Source organism: Dinoponera quadriceps, unplaced genomic scaffold (assembly GCF_001313825.1).
Source record: "Dinoponera quadriceps isolate SergipeBrazil2010 unplaced genomic scaffold, ASM131382v1 scaffold3, whole genome shotgun sequence".
Classification (NCBI taxonomy): Eukaryota; Metazoa; Arthropoda; class Insecta; order Hymenoptera; family Formicidae; genus Dinoponera; species Dinoponera quadriceps.
This window is the reverse complement of record NW_014554293.1, coordinates 2,325,455-2,350,845: the sequence shown is the minus strand read 5'-3', so window position 1 is coordinate 2,350,845 and position 25,391 is coordinate 2,325,455. Positions and strand designations below refer to the sequence as shown.

The 25,391-nt window shown below is 43.9% G+C and overlaps 1 protein-coding gene across 4 annotated transcripts; it reads left to right on the top strand.

Annotated features, from left to right (window-relative positions):
- The first annotated feature begins 4,237 nt into the window (after positions 1-4,237).
- Positions 4,238-22,202, top strand: LOC106743389. Of its 4 annotated transcripts, none has more exons than XM_014617181.1 (8): positions 4,238-4,444; positions 6,831-6,998; positions 9,240-9,424; positions 11,217-11,455; positions 11,945-12,226; positions 19,592-19,931; positions 20,906-21,194; positions 21,305-22,202. In XM_014617181.1, the coding sequence occupies exons 2-8, from the start codon at positions 6,837-6,839 to the stop codon at positions 21,530-21,532; spliced, it is 1,725 nt and encodes a 574-aa protein (XP_014472667.1). In that variant the 5' UTR covers positions 4,238-4,444; positions 6,831-6,836; the 3' UTR covers positions 21,533-22,202. The 4 variants fall into 4 exon arrangements, with proteins under 4 accessions (XP_014472667.1, XP_014472660.1, XP_014472676.1 ...); XM_014617174.1 differs by lacking the exon at positions 4,238-4,444 and adding an exon at positions 4,783-4,861; XM_014617190.1 differs by lacking the exon at positions 4,238-4,444 and adding an exon at positions 4,812-4,978.
- Positions 22,203-25,391: the final 3,189 nt, after the last annotated feature.

The window sequence follows — 25,391 nt, the reverse complement described above, 5'->3', positions numbered from 1 at the left end:
GTTTTAACGCTGACTCCGAACGGCATATTTTGCGAGAGGTACTTTGCGCAAATATATTCTGGTGGCTTGCCAAACCGTCCAGAGGAGACACGAGCATATAATCATAATTTTTCGGTTCTACCGAGGATATTATGGTAATCGTGTATAACTATATCACCACTTCATATGTATTTAAATATTAATATATATAACATTAAAACTGTTTATATATAATATGTATATATATATATTATATATAAACAGTTACACAAACAATTATATATATATATATACATATTATATATACAGAGTGAATAAACCGACAAACTTCGTTATCGCAGTAGACCACTGCCCGACCCTTGGCCTCCGCGTTTCGAAGAGTCGGAAGAAGTTCCACGATCGGCACACCGGAGTCGATGACCCGCCAGAGACTTCATGAGTCTCTACCGAGCGAGCCACTTTATATATTCGTAGTGCGCTTCGTCGATCGTTATAAATATTGCGGCACGTTAAGCCCATATATTCGCGCGTTAGATTTAAATTCGTTGTTAAATAATGACACGGTCCAATCGAGACACCGCCTTGGTCGCGAGATAAAGCACGCTCTCGCGCCCTAAATCATACGAATGCCATCGTCCGGACTCCTGTGTTGTAGCTCGAAGAAAGGTAGTATTTAGTTCCCGGGTGTCCCCCTGCTACGCTACTGTTCTTCTCGTTATCGTAGGTCTGTTCTTTTTCGCTGAACTGGCTACACTAACTTGTGCTAATTCTTTTCTTCTTTTTCTTCTATCAAGTCTTAATTATATATGTGTCTCTTTTTACGTTATATAAGTGTACATTAGTTTAGCGAAAAAGAACAGACCTCGTATATAGTTTTCTTTGTTTCATTCAACAAGACGTTCAATAAGACATTGAGCCATTCAGAGCAAAATAATACAAGTATTGATACTCTCCCACAGACAGCAGATCAACATATAACTTTTTTACTTTTTTTCCGTTTTTTCGGTATTAAGTCGATACTCCACCATTATATTAAAATATGTATTTTGTAATGTGCAAAAGAACTTTTAATTCTGTGCGGCCAGTAACGAATATCATACTATGAAAATCGGGTGAAACAGAACACCTCCGGGATCCCCTTACGTAACAGAAAATTTCGTCGTTGAATAACCTTCTGTCGATAAATTGGTATCAAATCAATACAGATGATAAGAATAATCTATACCGGAGAAATATAGTCTCATAAAAATATTACATATACTTCATTGTAAATCTGTAAACATAGCGATAAAATATTGAAATAGTTTTAGATTATAAAACGAATACTTCATTATATATTCTGAATATGTAGATATTTATATCGAATGACTAAAAATGATCGATAAATGTCATCCTTTTTTAACCGACTGATGATAATAATTTTTGATAAATTAGTTTAATGTGAAAGATACATTTATCTTTAGCACTAATATTTATATTTACATATAATTTTTTCTCTCATATTTTAAAACATTGCGTACGTGCGTCATATAAATATATTCTGTTACTGAGCAGCATCTCTGTTACAATATTATATATATTATTCGTATTTAACGATTGTAGGTGCATAATTTTTGCATTAATAATTTTTTTTTATTGAATATTTCAGCTTACAATTATTGGTGAAACCATTCATATAATATTAGTAATTCGAGATCAACGCAAAGTATTGAATTTAATAAAATTATTAAAATTCAATACTTAGCGTTGATCTCGAATTTTCAATATGTCAAAATTATATAAGAAAAATTTTAACCTGTCTTTTTATGTTACTTATCAATTTCTTTCTTTACTTAATGTCACAAATTCTTATTAGTATATATCTATTTATGTCTCCTCCGCTCAAATAATGCATTTTATATGAATGCCACTTTCAATTTTAATGTTTGTGGAACTGCAACATTTTTATAACTTATTTATCCGTTCAGGTGCGGTTCACATTATCAACGAAAACCGCAGAATGAATTTACATATAGAAATTATTGGTAACGGTTATCATACAAGGGAAAGTACGAATCAGAAACTACTAACATATACTAACAGCATTAATGCAAATTAAGCCGCGCGACCTCGCACGATTGGTGAAATGTCAGGGATGAAGGCGAGGTCTTACTGTCTTTTGCACGTCCGTTCTTTTTATTAACAAATAACAATCGAGCAATTAACAGAGAACAGATCTGTCGCATTTCACATTGTTTTTTACTTACGTGTACATATTATTGGCACATAGTAATCCGTGTCGAACTTTTAAATTTGCTTGCGTGGCAGCATTACTAATCAAGAGATAATATATATTAATTATAGTTAGATAATATATATTAATTATAATACTTTAAATATATATATATATATAAATATTTTTCTTATTTAAAGATATCGTTTCAGAATAGAGTGAAAGAATTTCTTAAACATTTTTTATCGTATCTTATATTTCATTCTTTTCTGTCTTCAAATTGTATTTAAATTCGCAGACTTCTCGCAAACACTGTCCAATCCTACAATTTTGTATTACGTCACACTGTGACTTTCTATATCCTCCTCATAGGTACCGTAATAAAGAAACTCCTCGACATTTAATCACGCCTAAGGAATGCTCCAGGTTACAAGCTTGGCTAATATTAGCATCATTTGCGTCGTAAGATCAAAAAATGACTTTCGTTCTGCACGCATGTCACTGTGAAACGCGACATCAATGTGAGTAATTTTATTGTTCGACGGAGGTATATTATTTCCGTCACTCCCATAAGTGCTTCATCTCTTTTTGAGAAATATATTGCAACAAAAGCTCATAGTATCGTATCGCGTGTTTACATTAAGCAAAGATTATTACGATATTTTTCTATTCTACGAGATCACGGTGGGCCGGTAAATAATATATTTTCAATTAAACAAGAACACGTTTGCAGAGATTTTTCCAACTGTAATCTCAGCGTAAGTTTCTATCGGACAGAGTTTCTAATTTCAGAAGAAACGCATTATATTCCACGGATTGCCAACAGCTGCTTCGTACAGACATATGCGAGTTTTATTATCGACTGTGCACTTTCGCTGCGCTTGTTTTAACGCCGCCATGCCTCGTTTCTGATTTCTTCCAGTTTTCCTTATCTTTTCCTGTGACACGGTCTCGCGATTAACCAACGAAAATACCTCATGTTAAGTTACGCAAACTCATTTCCATGAGTTTCAGAGCGTATTGCCCGGAAATCGCCGCAAAACCCGTTACTTTGATTAGACGCAACTCAGTGACGAATACGCCACTGTGCGGTCTTCGTCTCGAAAGAATAGAATTGCTTTGCGTGACAAGAGGAAATATGTAGTGATCATGGTATTTATAGATATATTTATAAAATTCATCGATTAAAAGTATGCTTTTTAATCGGATGATAAACCAATATTTGCGTCAGCGAATAACAAAAATATTTGTGGTAAAACCGTACTGTAAATATTTGTCAAACTATTGGATAAATGTTATGTCGATTCATTAATTAGGTTAATTAATATTGCAAATCGAATTGCTGCATTTTAAATATCGTTTAGTTCGACTAGTTCGTGTGAAAGTAACAATCATCTTCGGTGGCTCCTGGTTTTCTGATATAAATTTCCATTGTCATTTCCTACGAAACGGAGCAGCTAATTTGCATAGTTTATCGAACGCTAATTGTCATTTCCTATAGAAGACCTAGCGTCCTGCAAAGTGCACTTACTACGTATATGATACAGACATAAGCCGAGAGAAGAAGGTGGTTCTCCCGTTGCTTCTTTGAGTCCGGAGGAAATTTCGGATGGAAGTGCAACAGCGAGAAAAACGAAGAAGACGCGGTATTAGAACTCGTGAGACAACGGGATTGAGGTAAAGGTAAGCATCCTTTCTCCCTTTCTCTTCAAACCAAGACAGGCCTCTGTTCTGCACCGATCGAAGGCTTAAAGAAAAGCGGATAAATGAAATACGAGCAACGGAGATGCATAGACGCAGACAGGTAGATAATCCAAAGGAGATGTCGGTAGAAAGAGTACGAGGAAGAGAGAGGGAAACTTGAAGGAGGGAAAGAAAGAGAGTGAGAGAGAGAGAGAGAGAGAGAGAGACGAGGAGAAGAGGAGGAGGAGGAAGAGGAACAGGAGGGTGGAGAGGGAAAGACCCGTTCCTCTCTCTTTCTTCTTCAAAGAGAGACGAGGGGGCCCGAGCAGACACGAATTCAGGACGGTATCCGTCCAACACAGCGTCAGTTATAGAAGCTGCCCTCTCTCTTTCTTTCTCCAAGCATGGAACGCGTTACCGCCGACCGATCTCAGACCGATCTTCGACAAGGTGTGGCGGTCAGATAGAGCAGCTCGAAGTAGGAGGGGCAGGAGAAAGGGTAGAGAAGATCGGAAGATGTCAGGAGCACCTTCGGGACAAGCGTGAGAGGTCGCTTTAGAATCGAAAGACGTAAGACTCGCACGGGGCCAAATCCCCGATCGTTACACCTTCTCTTTCTCTCCTTCTCACCCTCCCCTCACACACACGCACACACACTCACTCACTCTTCGGCCAGCTTCATTCCTTCTCCCACTCGTTCTGTATTTACCAGCATCACGGTAGAATTCGATGTCGATATGCCGAAATGACTTTCGGCGTATCGTCTCGGACGAGCGTGAGTGAGTCGAGCCGAGAGGGGCCTTGAAAAAACGGCGATCTCTCGCCTCGCAAGCCGACGGGGCCCGCGGAGGCCCGCCGGTCCCTGTTCCATTCCGTTTCGTTCCGCCGTTCAGATCGGCGAGCGTCGCCCGGAAGAACGGAGCGGCCTTACGGCCAGTGCACGGAACGGTGGTCCCCGCAGCTGTCAGAAGAGTCCGCGAGTTACAGGTGTGCATATCGTGCTCGTGCGCGCGGTGCATGTGCATGTGACGAGTGCGAGGCGCGCGTGTGCTTTATGCGCGTGGAACGAGGGGCCGCACGCGAATTTTGCCGTTTCTCTTCAGGGTAGCTGTAAAACCCGAGGCGAAGACCTCCGAGGACACATATATATATATATACATATATATATATATATATATACACACACATACATATATATGTATATATATAAATATATATATATATACATACACACACACACACACACCAGGCAAGTGGCAACGTAGAGTAGTGTAGGCATAGGGCCCCAGTATTTCCCCGCTGCAGGGACTGGAGCCTCGGTAGTAGGGCTACCAACATCGATCCTGATGCGTATCGTTAGATTCTCTCGAGAGACCGCCTCGATGCTCTTCGAGAAAAATCGCGATCTACCTGTCGAGATTCTGCGCGACTGTAGTAACGGCGAGTCGTCGCTCAGTGTTCGCCCGAATGCGCGAAGAGACACCGATTGATCGTATTTGATTTGTTTAATCGCAAAACTATACTAATCTTTCGCACCGACGCGGAGTGTTTTTCTCTCTTTCTGATACAATACAGCTGTTTGTGCTGGAAAATGGAGACGAGATATTTGAAATTCGTCGTGTGCTCTCGTATAACGTCGAGTGAAATAAGGACGTGCGCGGTATTTTCATTTGGTTACGGATAGATGTTTGTGTAAAAGATCGAGAAGAATACCAAGAGAAGACTCGCACGATATATCCCGAGTAACGATGTCGCGAATTTATTCAAGTTTGGCGAATTGGGAAATAAGAAGTTACACACAACCTCTTAATGTCGTCGATGTCGATGAAAATGTTCCGTGTGAAATTCTTGTTCCGCACGCGGGAAAAGTGGCAGTAATAAATTGTCATTGCTCGTTTGAATCGTTCATATTGGAAACGCGCGCATTCCCTCCGACGATTTATCTCATAAGGTGACATCTACATCGGTACGCTTTCATCTCGTAAAATATTTTTGTTATAAAGCACCGGTCGCGCGTTAAGGATCAGTGGGAAACCATTCGCTTGCAAGATGGATAACGTGGAAACGGGTTTAAGCGTGAAAGTAATTGAGGAAGTGGATGAACCGAACAGGCTGCTCGTGCTTCTCGCACGGCAGACACGGTGGAAGACTTGCTCGCGAAAAATCGACGTTTTTCTCCGATCGACGGAGGCGGTGTGTAGTTGAGGAAAAATCGTGCAGGAAATAGTATCCGTTTACGTTCCGCGCGCAGTCGTAATATTATCCGCAACTTCCGCCGTTTTGATAAACACTTCCGCAAGCGAGCGCGCGCGTATACATTCCGTGTTAATGTTCGCATCACCTAAATAACCTTCGCTACGCAAATTTGAATTGTTGCATCTGTAATGCACAAAAGATGTTAATAGACATTTAGTCTTCTGAATCTTCTATCGCAGTCAGTAGTGATTTCGATCGATACCGAAAAAACCTTCAATGACGAACAGTTTTCTCACATAGCTGTTTAAAAGCGACCATCACATTGTAGATGTATTACATTAACGCAAAGAAGCTCTCCTCTGTGTTTTACTTACTTTTACTTTATATCTTTGTATCAAACGTTACATCAGTCCCAGTGTGTGTCTTCAGCAGAAAATAAATTATGTCCTCATCGCGATAATAATTTCACCTGTTTCGAGAAACGCCGCCGGTTAGATTCGGACGATACGTTGCGAATAGGGGGAACGCGACGCGAGAATTCTTATTTGTGTCACCTCGATCATAACAGGAGGCAATTCAGCATTAAATCGAGCAAATCGACAGCCGACTCATCTAACGAGAGTCCATTAAACGTCGAATACTCCCGTAATAACGGGTCGTCGAAGTGTCCACCGTGTCCGCCGTGTTCGATCCGTTTTCTCGACAGCCCCGTGTCCTTAGCCGAGAACGATGATGAAATTCCGTTTGTTTCCGTGAATAGTGAGTGATGGCCCTGCGTCTGAGGAGTAGCAAGGATGTCAAGAAGAGCTTCTATTACGTCTGGTACCTCGGCGCGAGAGAGGCCAAAGGGGTGGACGCGATGCCCAGTGCCATAGCTTACCTGTTGGAGCGGGAACGACTTCAAGAACCTTTCAAGGTCACACTGCAGGTGAGCGGTACCATCCTGAGCGGGAGAGAGCGAGAGGGTGGGAGGGAGAGAGAGAGAGAGAGAGAGAGAGAGACAGGGAAAGAGAGAGATCCGGTTTTGGCAGCGCGCGTCGAAAATATCACCGAAACGAATTAAGCGACGACAATCCGCCACGACCGATTGGAGTTCGCGCCTATATAATGCCGTGCTTTCCTTTCCCCTTGTTCTTATTGTCCCTGCCTCCTATCTGCCCGTATACCCCGGTGAAAGCACTCGCACGGATCGCACATAAAAATCGCAAAATTACGATCTTAACCGTGGATCGAGTTCCCTCGGCTCCTTCGATTGTCGTTCCCTCTCGTAACGATCCCTCGCATTTTCTCTGCGCGCGCAATCGCTCGGCGATAGAACGGAACGAATCGTGGGCGCGATTTGGCGACGACACTTTCGACGTGTATTTTAAGAACGTGGGAATTTTCGGTAATCGGCGAAGCCACAGAGGGAAATGTGTTAACCTCGATGGAACGCGCGTTCGCGATAGATTTTGCGGAGGAGGAGGAAGAGAAGGAGGAGGAGGAGGCGGAGGAGAAGGTGGAGGAGAACGTTCTCACGCAGCGTGCGAGTCATCGTATAACGTGTTTTACTCGTCTCCGTTAACAAATTTTCGGTTGTTCATGACGATGATTAAAATTGATGAAAGATACCGCGAAAAGAAGGATAAAGGACGTCTTTGTTCTGACTCATAAAAGCCGTATTTATTTGTTGCGTTATCTTCCAGTTACGGAAACGCACACAACGAGACCGTTTCCTCGAAGCACTAGGAATTTCGTTCTTGCACTTGAAACGTGACGCGTTAGCGAATGAATATGTAATAATAAATTCACTGACCCGAATTTTACGGGAACGGGTGCGATGCAAAGTACACCTCTGGATGCCTCCGACACGGAAAAGAGAAAATAAACTGACTCGCCAAAACTGTTTCACGACCGTTAAACCGGGCACGTGGCGCGCGCTTCCCCGTCGCATACCAAACAGCATCTAAAAAAGGATACGCTCGCTCGTTTAGAAATCGCATTTGCCGCCGGTATGTAATGCAATAAATCTCGTTAAGCGCAAGTCGGATCGGAACCGCATAAGGAATGATTTAGCGCCTCGTGGTAACGGTGTCAAATTAAGCGGACGGGTTCCGCGTAATTATGCGAATTTTTCGTTCACCTCGAATTAGAATTCGCCATATGTCCGTGCTGTTAAAAGGAGATTATCACGCGTTAGACGAACGGCCCGTGATAGAAGAGAGAAAGAAAGAGAGTGTATGTATGTGTATTTAAAAATAGTTTTGATTACATTTTAACCGTAACACGCGCGAGACTGTAAAGATGCAAAATTATAAAGATCGGTTAAAGATCATTGATCTGAGTGAAAATAAAGAAATAACAGAAAATACCGGATGCTTCGCTTATTTTTACAATTTGCTGTTCTATCATTTTCCATCGGCTTCACCGATCCGTCCGATGCATTCGCTCGTTCGGAATCTCACGATTTGGCATCCGCCGCGAGCATCGTGTCGAAAAAAGAAAAAAGAACGACACGTTACGAAACGTCGAGGCCCACATCATAATTATTGTGTAAGTCTAATTGCCGTCCGGGAGAGTCTACGGGGTGTCCGTAGGTAGCAGGTATTCATAACTGGTTGCGAGCATCTCAGCAATTCGAATCGTCGCGATGATCGACAGCGCGGTAATTAAGCGTTTACGCGAAGTGGAACACATTGTACGGACAGAATCCGCGCGGCACACGCCTCCTTGCGGCATATCTCTGCTCTCACGTGACTCTCTTTAAGTACAAGGACGAGTCTCGCGCGCAGGATGGGACGCGATAAAGAACAACGCAATTAAGCGAGCTAAAACTTATGACGGGAAACCTTGATTGCCTTATTAATAATTAACCGACGTCTTCGATACGTGCGCATACACACGTCCGCACGATCGTACGCGCGCGCATCGGAATACTTTCCTATATTAAACATTCAAGGAACGTCATCCTTACTTTGGCGCGTTTGTACGTATCTATTAGCGTTCCACCCCTGCATCCATTTTCGATGTATTACGTGTCACACATTCGAATGTTGCGACGGACGAGATGTACGAAATGTATCGCGGCGCGCTCTCTCGCAATTCACGGGGCGCAAACAAAGGCACGGTTTGCGCAAGGAGACGCTTCGCGCAACCACCGACGTGAACGGCGTGCTTTTATATTTGATAGGTGAGCAACAAAGGTCTGAAGATTATACAGACGGTTCACCCGGGTGGCTCCACGAGGTCGGCGGTGAAACACTTAGTACCAGGTCACGCGGTGCTGGCAGCCGTGCAGCGGGAGGACATCGTAGCCGCGACTCTTCTCCTGCCGAATCCCGCCACGAACAATCCCGTGCACGTGCACGCATACAGGTGGCCACGCACGTTATTGTGTTTTCTTTGCAAGCTAATACGAAGCTTCGGTGACTGATCCATTATTGATAACAACTAACCATTATTGATCGCCCAAATTATATTTAATTAACCGTCCGTAATACTTGGAAGTTACGTTATCGATAGATTTTTTCACGACTGAAAGATCTGAACTCGTAATTGTCACAACCGCAAGTAATAAAAATATATCATGTATAGACGGAATTGTAGATTTTATTTATAGTTACGTACAGTTGTGATAGTTACGAAGAAAGAACTTTGAAGACCCTTCGCAGACCGATGTGCCCACTTCCGAGTTATTTCGTCGGATATACTTCGATATACGATCATGAGAGGTTAGAAGATGCATAGCCCGGCATTTTTCCGGAAAATTCACCGATAAATCTCGTCGGAGTGTATCGTCAATATAAAGAGGAGAATATCTTTTTATTTCACCTATGTATTAAAACTATTGGTTTTATCGTTCATAATTTAAATACTTCCTATTTAGAAAAGATTGACATTTTAATATCGTAACTTGTCTCGAATTTATCTCGAGAAATTGTCGTTATTCAGATAAAGTGACGGGAATGGAATACTGCGCATATTTTGAGATATTAATATATGAAACACATTGAGACATATACCATAAATATTAATCGTTTTCCCGTGCCGGCGACTTTATTCTTTCCGTAATCGGAATTATACATATTCAAGCATCTCGCAGACTTTTATTAAACGCAACACAAGAACGTGAGATACAGCCACGTTGTTTATACATATCGGGCCCGGCGCGAGGAATTCGCTGTTAAATAAAGGCCATTCGGTTCGTCATCTCACCCGTTGATCTCACCCGTTATACCGCCGCGTTTCATTCTCTAATTAACGACTTTCGTAATTCTAACGGATCGCTAATGATTTTCATAACCATCCGTGGCGGTTCGCACGTTGGCCGCGTTTCATCGTTTCGAAGCGAAACGGCGAGCGGATTAGATGTATCCGGAGCAACCTTGTCATTAAATTGCAGATTATCGGGGCTATTAGTTCAGTGATCTATTTTACAATGGCGCGATAATCAGCGCGCCTTTCGTCGCGATTGTTCGAGGCACGGAGGTCTCGGCCGAATTTTGTCTCGCCAGGACCGAGACCTGAAAAGAGAAGGTCCGATTGTAAGTGTCATTCCACGGAGATCGACATCAAGTGATTGTTTAAGCCAAGTACGATCCGAAGGCAATCTCTCTGGTATGCTCAATGAAAGTCCCGTTAAGAAACATTTCATAGTACAGCTCGGGTGAATAACAATTATATTCCACGATGAACTTCGTTAACTCTACTTACCGACCTAATTGAGAGGCAGAGAAAGGAAGAGAGAGAGAGAGAGAGAGGGGGAGGAGGGGGGGGGCAAGAGTCAGTATTTTTCTCGCTGGGAACGATCGTACTTATCGTATGCTTACATCACGATGCGCATTTTCCACGCGTTTTCCGCAAACAGGGCGACTTAATCCCACGCTAAAGTGCCTCCTCTTGTCGTACATGAGAGTTCCATATCGTAGCCTCTTAATACGACGTTGTGCATCACCGGTAATTAATTGTTTCGGGACACCTGGTGTGGTTGGGCATGCGGTGTGATCTGGCAGGAGGCAAAATTCAAACGCTCATTTACGAGTAAAGACGAGACGAGGGGAAGAGATTCTCCGCTCACCTCTTACTTGATTTTTCCGTTGCTCCGTGGGCTCGGGACTTCAGGCGGCAACTTTGTTCACCTTCCCGTTTTCCTTCCCGACGGTTTTAGATGCGACTCGGTCGAGACCGCCAAATTGCTGGGCGGCCAGTTGAAAGCGCTGGCGTCACACGCCGACAATTTGGCCAGGGTCACGACGAGCGAAGGCAGGATCCGCAACAATCTAGGCAGCGACGGCCGAAGTACCCGAGAATCCGAGTCCTCCGAAGGCAGCGGTGAGCTCAGACACGATCCGGTCCCGACCACGACCATTTACGAGTCTCTGGCCGCCGAGTTGCGGGCAAAATTAGGTGAATGTCTTCTTTTACACCTCGTTTAATATTTCACCTCTGTAGCAAGGTAAGCGAGTCGGGATATGCGCGTATCTTCGCGAAATTCCAGAAAACGTTACGCACCATCGTGGGCGGTGGGATATAAAATACGAATGAAAGAGAAATGAAGTGGGGACAGAACTCACGAATGTAAATTCAAAATTACGTCTGAGAGGTTTGCCCTCAAGACACGCAATCGGTGGTGTTGCGATACAAAGATAGTAGAAATTCATAGTGTAATTGGCGAAATTAACACCTACGAATACAATCGAATCACGATCCGAAATTACGGAAAGGTCCGGAGACATTTCTCGTTTCGTTCGCCCTTAGAAAGAAAACGCTAGCTTCGCAGCCGGCCGATTTTGGTCGCGCGAAGGAATAAGCGCGCCACAGGCTGCGCATCCGTGCATGCTTATGTGCGAATACGTGTCAAGGAGACGCAGATACGAGCAGGCGGTCATGTTTCAGGCAGAGGTAATTCCGCCGATAACGACGTCGGGCCGATATTACTGCCGCCGCGTGACTACGATACCGTGCACAGACACCGCGGCAACCTGGCCGGGATCGAGTTCAGACGCTGCCTGAATCAGACGATCGTGGGTGGCGGTAGCACCGCCGTCGACAGGGATGGCACGAGAAGCGCGGCCAGCAGCGGCATAGGATCCGACAGCGCGGCGACACCACCGCCCTACCAGACGCACCACCCTCTCGGCCCGAGGCCATCCAGACCGTCCAGAGACTCATCTTCCGGTGAGTTATTCCCGTCCGGGTATTCCCGTCCTGACGGGCTTCTCACTCCCCAGAGTGTCAGCTAATAAGCCAAATCGAATGACGGCGCAGTGCACTCTCGACAGCTTAGAATGATCTGATAATCTCCAATGCTAAAGTGAAAATAGCAGTTCTCAAGATCGCCAAGTCGCTCTTCGAAGTAGTAGACGAGAAGCCACCGAAACTAACATAAGTATGGTAAACTGGCATACTTCCAAACACATTTCTCGGCTGTAAAGTATTTCACTCTGGCGGGCGGAACATGAATTTTGTTTATTATGTATAATAATTGCAGCCGGTATAGCAAACTTCTCTGTTTGTAAGCGCGTTCTCGAAATTATCAGCGTCGTTTGAAGTTTTGACATCAGCGTTGTTAAAGTTCTGGTCGAGCTATTATCTTCTTGTGAAAATTGAAGCGACAAATCAGCGGTAAATTACTTCACAATACTACTTTATAGTGTGAGTTTTGAATTTTTTATGAATTTTCGATTTTATGTTAGTGTCTCAATCACCGAACCGCGCAAGAAAAGTTAGAGTTGGGTTGTTCTGCGAGCCGACATATCTGAGCTTGCTGGTCTTGCAACCGACATACCTAAACTTTACCGTGAAATATCATCTTATAAAATGCTATTGAAGCTACCAGTGACTGATTTTCCTTTGTTTTTCCTGTTTGTTTGTTTACGATACTCGGAAAAAGTCATCCTTTTCACATAATAAAAGTTATGTAAGATTAAAAATAATCTGTGTAAAGATATGTGATAAATGTTTAAAATAGTGTAATTTCAGTGCTTTTATTTGATTTCTTTGATAATTCTCTATAAGTATGTCATTTCTGAGGTCTAATGTTTAAAAGCGTCAATCTGCAAATATCTTAAAAAATAATTATTTGCGAGGAAATATGTAATAATTTTTATAACTATCATATATTTTGATAAAGAAATGTTGCTAAATTATATTTATGCATTTAAATTGTTAACTGCACACCTTCAACAGGATTTTAGAATCTAAAAACAAAATAGTACATTGGTTTTGGTGCTTTATCTCTACTAAGTTGATTTTTCATTCCGTAAACGAATATTTTATTAGAGAGATAATTAAATGATCTGGAATTTTAATATTATATATTTTATATTTCATCTTTTACTTTTAATTTTATATTTCGAAGAGATCTCAAATGATTTTACACGTCTTCGCTTTTATGCACTTTTCCCCAATCAGTTATCGATCGAAACTTTTGATTGGTGAAATTTTCAAAATGAACTTATCTCGTCCTTAACGTGAACTGATATCCTTATCGGTGTTAGAAGAGAGACGTGGATGAAGATCGGACATTAGCAAGTGGGTCGTGGTAATTACAAAGTTTGAGGGACAAATCTCGCGGCTCGGCCGTTACGTCAAGTTACGATGCAACATCCCATTTCAAGCAAGAAAACCACGTAGAGCGTGCATAATATTGGCTACAAGCGTGACAATTGCGGCGCTAGCGAGTGTGAAACTTGCCGCGAGTATTACATTCGCGCCGCATAGAAATTCCGTGTTATTGGCCAATATCTCCGAGAGCATCGGTTGCGTAGGTATTACATGGCCGCGAAAATAGGTTTTCAGGACGTAAACACGAACTACCTCGAAACTGATATTCCGATGCAATACGTATGTTCTTATTTGGCATACTTAATAAGAAATTCTCACTATGCTGTACGTATCTCTCTCTCTCTCTCTCTCTCTAGATGCAGCGATTAAAACTAAGGCAAACGTCGCCTTATTGGTAGCAGATTTAACCGAAGTATGCATATATATGTCAAAGTTCAACATTCCGCTCGATTCCAAGTAATTTGCAACGAAAGAACTTTGCGGGCCAATCAACCTACGAACAGCTAGCTGTAAAATATCGAAAGTCGACGTCCGATGTGGAAGTGAAATTGATTGTGGAAAGAGGGTCGGGTGTAAATGTGCTATTTAACGAGACATTCTGAAAAGACTCCGCGCGACATTGGTTGCGTAATTCACACCGCTAATTCGCGTTAATTGCAAGGTGGACAGTTTTTAGAATAATCTCGCAACGGTATTGACTGGACGCATCATTACGCGAGTTAAGCGATAACGCAAGCCGATGCTGGGCGCCGCACGAAAGTGAAAGTCTTCGCTTCTTCTTTTCGCGATTCGTCTCAGGAAACGATCGCGCACCTAATAATCATTCTTCTCGAGGCGAGGAGAACTACCGGTGATCGGTGAAATCAGCTTTTTACGCGTGGAAATAATTACGAAAGAGAATCATTTCTTCTTGGCAAGAGGAGCCATGTGCGCGTCAAGAATTAATAGGATAATTGCATATTTGTCTCATCGTTCACCATCGGTAAGCGTGGAAGAGAGATCCAACTGATAAATTTCACACTCTTCCTCAGGATATTATGCGCGCGCGTCAAGAATCAAGATTTGGAGTAAGTAAATACACGAAGAGAATAACAGGACACATCCCAGGCAGCGCAAGAACTAAAACCGGGACATTAGACGTGTCTTTAGGACATTTTGAAGATGTCTTAACGCGTTCATTGCCAATCACGCGATATCGCGTGATGCGAGTTCTCACCAAACGGCCAATCACGCCATATCGCGTAATTTATAAATAATAGATATTTAGAGTACATAAATCCTATGTGCATAATAATAAAAGCATATAAATAATATATTAACTTATTTCGAGCACAATAAAAACTAAAGAAAAAATTTGGCCACCACACGAAATTCCAATTTTCACCTTGGCAATGAACGTGTTAAAGATGTCTTATGTCCCGGTTTTGTGTTATCAGCCCGGGATCCGGATCAAGCATTTTAAATGAACGTATCGCAAAAATCTAACCGTTTCCTGAGTTTCACTCGCGTAAAGAACGAAAACGATACCTCGATCGGAAATTCCTGTCGTCACCGGACTCGATAACGACGAAAAATTTGGGCGCTTTCTACTCGTGGGACAGGTGCCCACGTGTACAGACTCGAATCTTATCGGCTGTCGTAGAAAACTGGGCAGTGGCGAACCGAGCGACCTCGTAACCCAGTTGCCGGTAGCTACGAAAAATACGTTTCGCGTCGCGTCGCGTCGTCTTTAAGCACGCTCGCTTTTTTTCTTCCTTTTTGTTCCGCCGTCGAGCTGTCATATTGAATACGGAATCGAGAGGCGTCCGGGCTCGCCCATAGACCGCGCATTCCGTTTGACAATAAAATCGTCCACTTTCACCTCGGCCAACCCCGAAATCCTCGCATCCTCGGCGAAATGCCTTCACGCAACGCGTGTCATTGCGCGAAGAAAACGATGCGAAATCTTGGGGACAAGTGGAAAGTCGATCACCGGCGCGGCGAAGAACAAAAATGCACGCAGGAAAGCTGGCAGTGGGGCAGAAAAAAATTGCGTATCGCAGAGATCAACGGTGCGCTAATTCGTGCGTTCGTGCGTTTTCTCTGCATTTAATCAAGTCTATTGACTTAGATTTTTCTTCAGACTTGACCTGAGCTCTCTCTCTCTCTCTCTCTCTCTCGCGCGGTTGCACCCGTCCCTATGAATAAGATAAGTAATCACAAACGACAAACCGTAATTCCCGATATCCGAGGAAAGCGGATCCTCCACAATGAAAGCTCACAGAAGAAAATGGGAGATCCGATTAAGAGAGATTTATCTTTACTCGCTGTGCACTTTTTACATATCCCGCGAGAACGAGGACGCAAGAGGGAAGTCCATGCGGCGAATGGTGAAAAATCCTTTATTACCGTGAACGAAGGCATCCTACTTGTCTCTTTTTGCGCAAAGCAAAATCCAATACGCGAATTCTCAATAACAGCGGCATTAGGTATGCCCGTGCGATGCATATGTACCGACACACCTTTACGAGTTCTCGCATGGAGCTCGCATTCGTCTTTCAACTCGCGCTCGTCTTCTGAGTTCTCTTCTTCTCTCGCGAGAAACGTGTTTTTAACGGACGACTGACCCATATGCCGTCACTGAATAAATTTCGAGATGAAGGAGAGGAGGGAAAAAAAAAGAATAAAGAAAAGAAGAAAGAAAGAAAGATCCGGTGCTCTCGGTCGCACCGTGTACCGGTAGATATATTCGGCTCCGGCATTAAGCTCGTGTACGTAAGCGAAAGAGAGAGAGAGAGAGATTGTATTGAGCACCTGTTACAGTGGAAGGAATACCGTTAGGATGTCGTGTCAGCGGCAGGTACCACGGCTTATGGGTGTACGTATCTCGGTTGGCTTCAGGGCCTATGTACGGCCGCAAAAAGCAGCCGGTGCCCGATTTGCACGCGCCGTCAGACTTGGCGCGGAAATTAAATAGCTGTCTCTCGCGCGAGTGCTCGTTCAGCGACAGCTTCCCGACTTTGGCGAATATTCGGAATTCTCGAATCGAAGGCACGCCACATACCCGAGTAGAAATGTATCTCCGTTGGCTTGAGTGTCAAAAGCTGGTATCTAGCGGAAAAAGTTATCTAGCACAGACTGGATGAAATGTTCTATCTCGTAGCTGGCCTCCAGTTCGTTATCGGTTGATTATTCACTAAAATGTCGAAACCGGTTTTGCGATCTAGCCGTTATCTAGTCGTTACATATTAAATAGAGGAGCAGGCGACGCTGTCTACAATATATAATCCAGCTGCGCTATATATATCCGCCGCTGGAATTTAAAAGTGAGATAAGTAAAATGAGTAAATGAGTGAAATATGAGCGGAGTAAAAATTCAGGGCACGTTATTCTGTAGAAATCTTAAAAAAGCAAAAGTGAGCATTACATTTCCGCCTGACAACTAATTATGATCTTTCTGTTATTTGTTCACAATTAAAACTTTTTAACATATCTAGCCTAGAAATAAGCGTTATTTCTGTTATTTACAATTAAAACTCTTTAACATATCTAGTCTAGAAATAAGCGTTATATTATTGGCCAATGGCGACGTCAGGCACGAGTTTACCAGCCTCGTGGCTAGATACCGACGAGATTCAATTTCTACTAGGGTATCTATTTGCAGAAAGCTGATCTCTGTGCTGTGAAGCAGCAACACAATCGGCGAGATCAGCAATGTCTTGAAATCGAATGTGTTATCGACGCGATCATCCGACTCTCGGATCATTCGAAGCCATTATTCCGATGTTATCCGTTACTTTCTGATCGGCACGCAGTTGTTGATAAAAGTAGGGCGCAGAAGTTAGTGAGATTTTACGGCAAGCCTTGTTATTCGTTGGAGATACATCGAAGATTGGTTGTTTGTCATAAATGTGGCACGAAGCTGGGGAATGAGGCAGGCAAGATTTTGTTTAGGCCAACTGATGACGCACAATGGGAGTTTCTCTCCAGGTGGAGGCTGCGGAGATTGTTGCGCGTTCAAGTCGGATTAGATTTTCGACCACACGTCAACAAACAATCGGACACGCGTCATCGCTGAGATAACCGGACCATCTCAATGTATCTCAGCATCGTCCCCTAGGAAGGTGGCTCACGAGTCCCACTCCAGTTTCCTTGGTTACGATACCTTGCATCCTATTTATAAGTATTATAAAACAGCATCTAATCATTATCAACAGCTAACGATCATCCTCGAGCTTCCTCTCAGCGCTTTTTTTTCTATAGAGAGAAGAAAAAATTATTCTAACAAAATGAGAGATGCACGAATATTGATTTCTTCCGTTACACCCTTTATACCCACCTCCGGCCGTTGAAGAAGATACGACAGATGTCTCGCGGTGATTAACGTTCGATCGCACTTTTTGCCTTCGCCCGTCGCCCCGTGCGAACGGTGCTTCGCCGCGATTCTACCAGAAATGCTCACGGTGTAAAGAGATATGACACACTTAGCGCTTGCCGTACACTCGCCTCCGTAGTCACCTCGTGTGATGTTGGCTACATTTCGCGCGAGACTATTCTAACGCCGCCCAGGTGGAGATCGGATCTATCGGATTATTGCCGCGTAGTCGCGCTAATCAATTGCGCCGGCCGTCGGTGCTTTATCGCAAGCGCGGATTTTTAATATCTCGACGGAATATACCGTTACACATCGAGTTATCGTCAGTTGTCGAGTATCATGGAAGTGACGAGGATCGCTGTCTGTAAATCGTTCTCGAAATTACTCCGCGACGGCACGCACGCGTAAAAACTCGCTAAGGCGGAACAACTCCGCAGGCAGAACAAATTACTAAAAGACCTCTTAAAAGGATTTCTCGAAACGTTTGAAAGGTTCGAAAAAGAAAAAAAATAGAACGTCTCTTGGATGTCTTTGAAACATCTTTTAGATTTTTCTTCCACCTGGGACGAGAGAAACGTTTGCAATCTGCTGGCGTGACGTTACGAAATTTCGCGACGTCGACAACGCATCGAAATCTCGCGACGTCCGGAGTGGGAATCCCACACGCGCGCGATTGACTTTTCACCCTCCGTTTCTTACCTAATACAGTAACGGCACTCCGCCTCGCCGTTTTACGGCGTATCGTTGCGCAAAGGACTTCTCTGAAGGCGCGTTTCCACGGCGCGGCCGAGAGAACGGCGGCCGGGAGCGCGGCCCGTGTCGTCGCTGTTACGGCGGCGGATAATGACAGTCATGCCGATGATGATGAGACTCTGCCCTGACGACGACAACTCCGGCTACGACCGGCACTTGTAAATTCGTGCGTAAGTCGACCTCGTGGGAGGCCGTACGTACGGAATAAAGTTCCGCATTCTCGGCCCACAGCCCGAGGCACCTCTCAGCCTCCTCCTCGTGTCTCCTCGAACCTCATCTGTGCCCCCTCCTCCGTCACCCCCTCTGCCCCGTAGCCCGCTACCGCTCTTTAAATCTTCCTGACCTCATCGAGATGCCAGATTCCGCGAGAATTACACCGACCGATTTACCGCGGGTCGCGCGGAGTGGGGCCGGTCCGGAGACTGCTTGGCGAAATGTTTCATGTACGCGGAGAAAATATTGTGGTAAACATTATTTCCGAATGGATCGTCCCGGAATTACGACTGAAATTATTCTACGTGTTGTAATCTTTAGTGATGTGTGCATATGAAATATATCGTTAAATATTACAACACACACCATAATTTCAGACGTAATCCCAGTGCGGTACAGTATTGTGAAATCTTGTGGAAATTTTTGTTACAATATTTCCCCCGTGTGTAATGCCGATGTTTGCCGTTTAACAGGAGGAGAGGCGAAACGCGGTCGTATAAAAGAGAGTCCAAGTCACAAATGTTGATGTGCAATTAATCGAACGTAATTAATCGACTCAAGAAAATGTCCATGCGCTGTATACCTCTTGATCTCTCGTAAGATACATTAGACGCGTGAATAGAATTTCTAATTTGCATATTGATTAACCTTCCTAGATGACGATTGGGGCGTGCCGGACGAAGAGAACGAGTATCCGGAAGTGGAGACGGCCGCGTCGAGTCTGACGTTGCCGCGGCTACCGCGAAGCCCGGAAAGACTGCCCAGTCAGGTGAACAGGGGAGTTTCACCGAGCTGCAACAGAAATCGAAGAGCAGCGGAATTCAGACAACGAACGCCGAGTCCTCAATACCAATCCAGGGCCAATCCCAACGAGGTGACCAGTCCTAGGGAGAGGTTCCAAGATGCGAAGGAAATGTTCAGGGCTATGGAGAGAGAAGCCATCGCCAGACCCGTTCTCTCCAGGCAAAGAGACGTCGAGCATCATCCTGTTCACAGGTGCTCACCCGGATGTTTATCTTATCGCGGGGACGACTGTTGATGATGAATCAATATGCACGATGTGCTGGTCGAAGAGAGAACTCACCACTTTCGAATATATTCCATAAACATTGTTGAGAAAGCTTTCGTTGAACTGCGTGATAAAAATCGTTGACGGTGCGGTAAAACTTCGCAGTAAAATCTTGCCAGAAAGAAGAAAAATTCTCCCACACAGTAGAAAGTTTCGTGTTAAAAACGGTCCGCTGAAATTGTTTTTCATCTTATTTCAACATATGGGCTGTGTTAAAAAGTACGCAAATATGTATTAAAATATACGGAAATATAATGTTAAATTAACAAATTTACCTTGTCAACATGACATACTCCAGGTTAAAATAACGCAAAATTTTAACGGGCCGTTTTTAACATAAAATTATTTATTATGTAGCGAGCGCGTTCTAATTGACGAAACATTCGCTGGGTAAACGACTGCACGGATTGAGTAAAAGTCGGAATGCAGATCGTTGTCGAGAGTATCGGTCCAGGGATCTAAGCACGTCGTCAACTGTCGTGCGTTTCGTTTTGCACGTATATGGTTTTGCACAGCTTTCCACGTTCGAACGGGTTTAGAGAGACGTGAGTAACGAACAATTTCACCGGTCAAACGCATTCCTGCGAGATATTTATAAAAGTACGGAGATCGACGCGTTCGTTCGAGGAGAACTGCAATTAGCGTCGATATCCTACGTATCCACATTCCGTGAAACTTTTAACGGAAGACCTCTCTCTCTCTTTCGTGTGTAGTTAGTTCTTGTTATAAAAACGGGAAACGCTCGAAAGACAGCCATCAGTTCGAATGAATTTATAAGACGACAATTAGCAAGGCTAAAATTTAGACGATAATTCTGAAATAATATTATGTTTCTTTAAGGTTTCTATGCAAAAGCATCTAACTCGTTATTAACTGATCGAATAATGATGTTATTCGACAGGGTTGAATCGGCTAGACAAGTTCACGACGAACGATCCGGCCGGCAATATCCGGCGAGTATGAACTCCATGTCCTCGCACGAGCACGTGATCAGACGAAATCAGACGGACGCGTTGGACCGCGAAAACGGCGTGTCACACAAGGGCAGACCGCGACCCAGGACTCATCATTACGCGGTCGAACGTCCGTCCGAAACGGAAACTTCGAAGCCACGGCCGAGAAGCTTCTACGAGGACTTGCCGCTTGGTAGGGATTTCAGAGAGCAGAGGAATCCCGTTGATCAAAGAGAAGTAAGTACGAAGTCTACCTACAAATGATGACGATTTACGCCGTCGGTGTGTTTTAACGGTTGCGCGATCATAACCGCATCTATCACACTGCGTATCTCCTCGTTGTGCAGATGCGAGATTTTCGCGAACAACGCACGCAGCAGCACTCGCGGGAGCTGCGTGACAAATTACGAACGAGGAGCACAACCTACCAGGAACTGTCAGAGCATGAAAGATATCCTGGACTTGATCGTGAAAGTGCCAGACCAGCGTTGGAAATGGCCCCGGCGCTCGGTAGATATCGTTACAGCTACGCCGAGCCGCCGAGATTGGGCCTGGCAGCGCTCCATCCCTACTGATGGATTAGCCCGTTAATTAATGAATTATTTAATTAACCGACATATCGCATCGTTATCACGCATTATTCGTACCACGCCTTGATCCAGTGTGTTTTGCGACCGACAGTGAGCCCTTAACTCCGTCGTCGTAACATAAAGTGAGAATGAAGGAGGGAAATCGAGGATCGCGTTATGGAAACTTTCATCTCTCAACCTTGGGGCGCCAATGCGAAGCAGTTCTTCAAGTTTTGTATGTCATAAACTCGCCGTTGAGCGTTTATATTGTTTATAACGTGTACATGGTTAGTGTGCGAAAATTTGAACATTTTTACGAGAGCATCATTTATTGGAATACACGCGCACACACGTAATAATTATTACGAAATACGAATTTTTTCACAGTCTCGAATACGCTTCATTACAAATATTGCGTTTTGTTCACTCCCCCCTCTGAACAGTCAATGCCACAACATTGGAGATTGTGTATGTATGTAACGAGAGTAAATTAGCTTGTATATGTATCACACCTTCGAGATGAATACAATTATGTATCGTTTTACGTATCATTGTTGTCAAGTACGAATGCAGGATGTCGACAAAATGGTTCGAAATCGAGAACAATTTCTAACACGATCCCGAGTACGTACTATATTATTATTCATCGGACGCCACACTAACAATAATAATAATGGCAATAATATTAATATTGATATAATAACAATATCAATAATAATCATAACAACAAGTCTTTGTATTTTTTTCATTTCCCCCCATTGCGATCGGCAAAAGTTGTGAATACACGGCTGGAAATTTCCATTTCAATACATATAGAAATTTAATTAAAATGCATTTAGAGGACATCGTATTCTTAGATATACACACTGACGATTTTATTTCAATTATCGCGGAATACACGGAATATATCGTAACATTATCCGGCGAATGGCAGTAACATTCTCCTCTCTCCTCCTTTCTTTTTTCATAGGAAGAATAAAAAACTGATTGCTGTGTCAGGCGAGAATATGTCTAATTATTAGACATAACACGATCCACGTCGTATGATTTCCAACCACAATATAAGGTTCTTTCTTGAGCGATATAAAGGCAGGAATGCAATTTAAATTTCTCTCTCGTTGCGTAAGTTCTTTATCCCGTGTTAGGATATCCCCCCTTTAGGATACGCACGGAATGATACATCTCGATTTCCAATTGCATAACAGGGATCCTTATTTTACGAGGCAGCCCGTTTATAATATCGTCAGCCTACGTTTAATTTATTCCGCAGCGATATCGCCGGTAACATTGACAGTTACGTAAAGAAGTTCCTCAGTGTGGTAAAATGAATTCGGGGAAGGCGCTTGATGATGAAGGCACACGAGATGTGTGCGCGAGGTGAAAATCAGACAAGTATGGCGCGAGGAATAATCTCTCCGGCTTCCAGGAAGATAATAGCCTCAGGCTGTGTTACATTTCATCGGGGCTTACACCACGGATACAACGGATCATGCATCGCACCTCGCATTTACCGAACAATATGCTCGAGCGAAAAAGAAGCACGTTCGCTCATCGGAATTTTATACGGTGGAAATAATACGGGAAAATAACTCGCGTGCATTCAACGCTTATCGCGAGGATAAATTAGCCGCTTTTACGTAGCGCCGAAAACTTATCACAAGATGAAAAACGGCTAGTATTTGGCCATAAAGCTCGCCATAAACCGGTTAGGGTAATAAATTACTTTCGCAGTTAGAGCGAAGCAGGAAATGGTCACTATGCACTGTTTCAATATTTACAGTTCCTCCACGAATAACAAATGAACCGAGATTTCTCTCTCACCGATGTTAATAAGATAAATATACCTTTCTTCTACGTAGTCTTTCCTGTTTGATCAGATCTTCATGATTTGTCTTTCGACTTTTCTCGACAATCGCAAAATTAATAAGTATTATACTTTTCAATTCAATGAATTAATGATATGTAGAGTGTTGTTGTTGAGAGAACTATGTTGTTTATTAGATTACGCTCACCGGCTTCACTGCCGCGTGGCCGCATCGATTCATTTCATAACGCATTTACCGTAAACACGTTCCTAGCAACGTGCGATACGTGCTCGCGCATAAAAAAATGTTAACAAGTGAAATAGCTAGGAATGCCTGCGTATCGACTTTCGGTGTTCACGTTAAGAGGAGAAATGCAATACGAGGAGGCGGCTTTGCGTAAGAAGAAATTGATATATATATATACTCCGCGGTTTGCGAAAGAAAGTGCAACAAGCGCATTAGCGTAATTTCGTGAAAGTCTTCTCGCCCGGGGCACAACATCGAACGCAATTCGACGTTTCCGTCTTATGCGCGTTCATTTTCCTTCTGCTCGGATTTTCCGTAGCATGCCATACAAATCAGTTTATGCGAACTTCACACATCGGAGCAGCCGCCACGCGCAATTCTTCCCCACGAAAATGTTCCCGAGGAGCTTTCGCAACTACCATAATATCACCCTGTCGGTCTCAGTTTTGCAAGGAGCCGAGATTAAGACGCGTGGAATCGTCGCCGCGTCGTTTTTCTCGCTGATGAGCCCTGCGATCGCGCGGAACATTGCTCCATCCTGGGAGCAGAGCGCATATACCGGGTGACCGTTACCTACCGTTTGCCTACATTGAAAACGGTACCAGGCGAGTTCTCTCGCTGTAATTCGCACGACGCTTAATATAATTCAAATGTTCGATTACCGTTGCGCTCAAACGCTTTTCGCTTCGCTCAGAGGTGGTGGATTCTCAGGGACACGAGCCGGTGCCGCGGCTTCTTTGAATGCAAAAGTAACGAGCGATTAGCCTCTCCCGCCGCCAGGCTCATTAAGCGAACGCACTCGTACTAACGTAGAACGGTATCGTTGTTATTATTATTATTATTATTGCATTATCCTAATACCGGAATAAAGAGTTCGGATTCGAGCGACTCGACGCGACGAGCGCAACGTTCCCGCATCTCCATCGCGCTGGAGATGCGCGTCGATTCGCAGATGGCACCGCGCGCGCGTGTCGGTATGCGCGTGGAAGCGCAAGTACGGATAAACCAGGCTCCCCTTCTCCGGCAAAGGGATTCAGTGCTTCGAACCTGCTCGCTTCTCTCGATGGCAGTGACCTGTTATAGGGGTCTCACGCGCCCCAGGGCCTTTATATTCGCGCACGCGATAGTACCCGCTTTAATGCCAGACGCTGTACTGCTGCGCGCTCTAAACCTATATATCGCGATCTTTGCCTTTACTCCTTTATTCGCCACCGCGAAAGAAAGTTGCAGGATGCCTACGAATTTTCTCCACTCTACATCTCGCCTAAACATCGCGAGATTGTGCCTTGCATCGCGATATTCATCGATTATCCATCTCTTACGGGACTTATTCATTGAGACAGATCACCGATCGACATGTGTCCGAGTGTGTGTGAACATTATCCCGGTTTTGCGTAAATAAATAACAGCTGAAATGTCGAAGAGTTGAAATGTATTGACGTAATAACGAGGTAAACCTTTTAGGAGAAATGTATATTATGTACGAGGATCTCAAGGAGAGCGTATATCATTCAGACAATGGCAATGCAGTTAGCAGTACTCGTAAATTATACAGTAATTATAAATTACACACGGGGTGTATAATTATAAATTATACACCTGTATATGTGGCCGACAGCGCGATCGAGTATCGAAGTCTCCAGACTGAGTAGGATAATACCAAGACGCGTACAAAAGCGTTCGCGATCGCTGAATAAATACATGAGCAACTTTTAGGCGCGGTCGTGTAGACTCCGACAGATCCGTGATTTCGCACGCAATACTGCTTGACTTTCGCAAAGGCGTTCGTACGCTCCAAGTTACCATCAATAGGC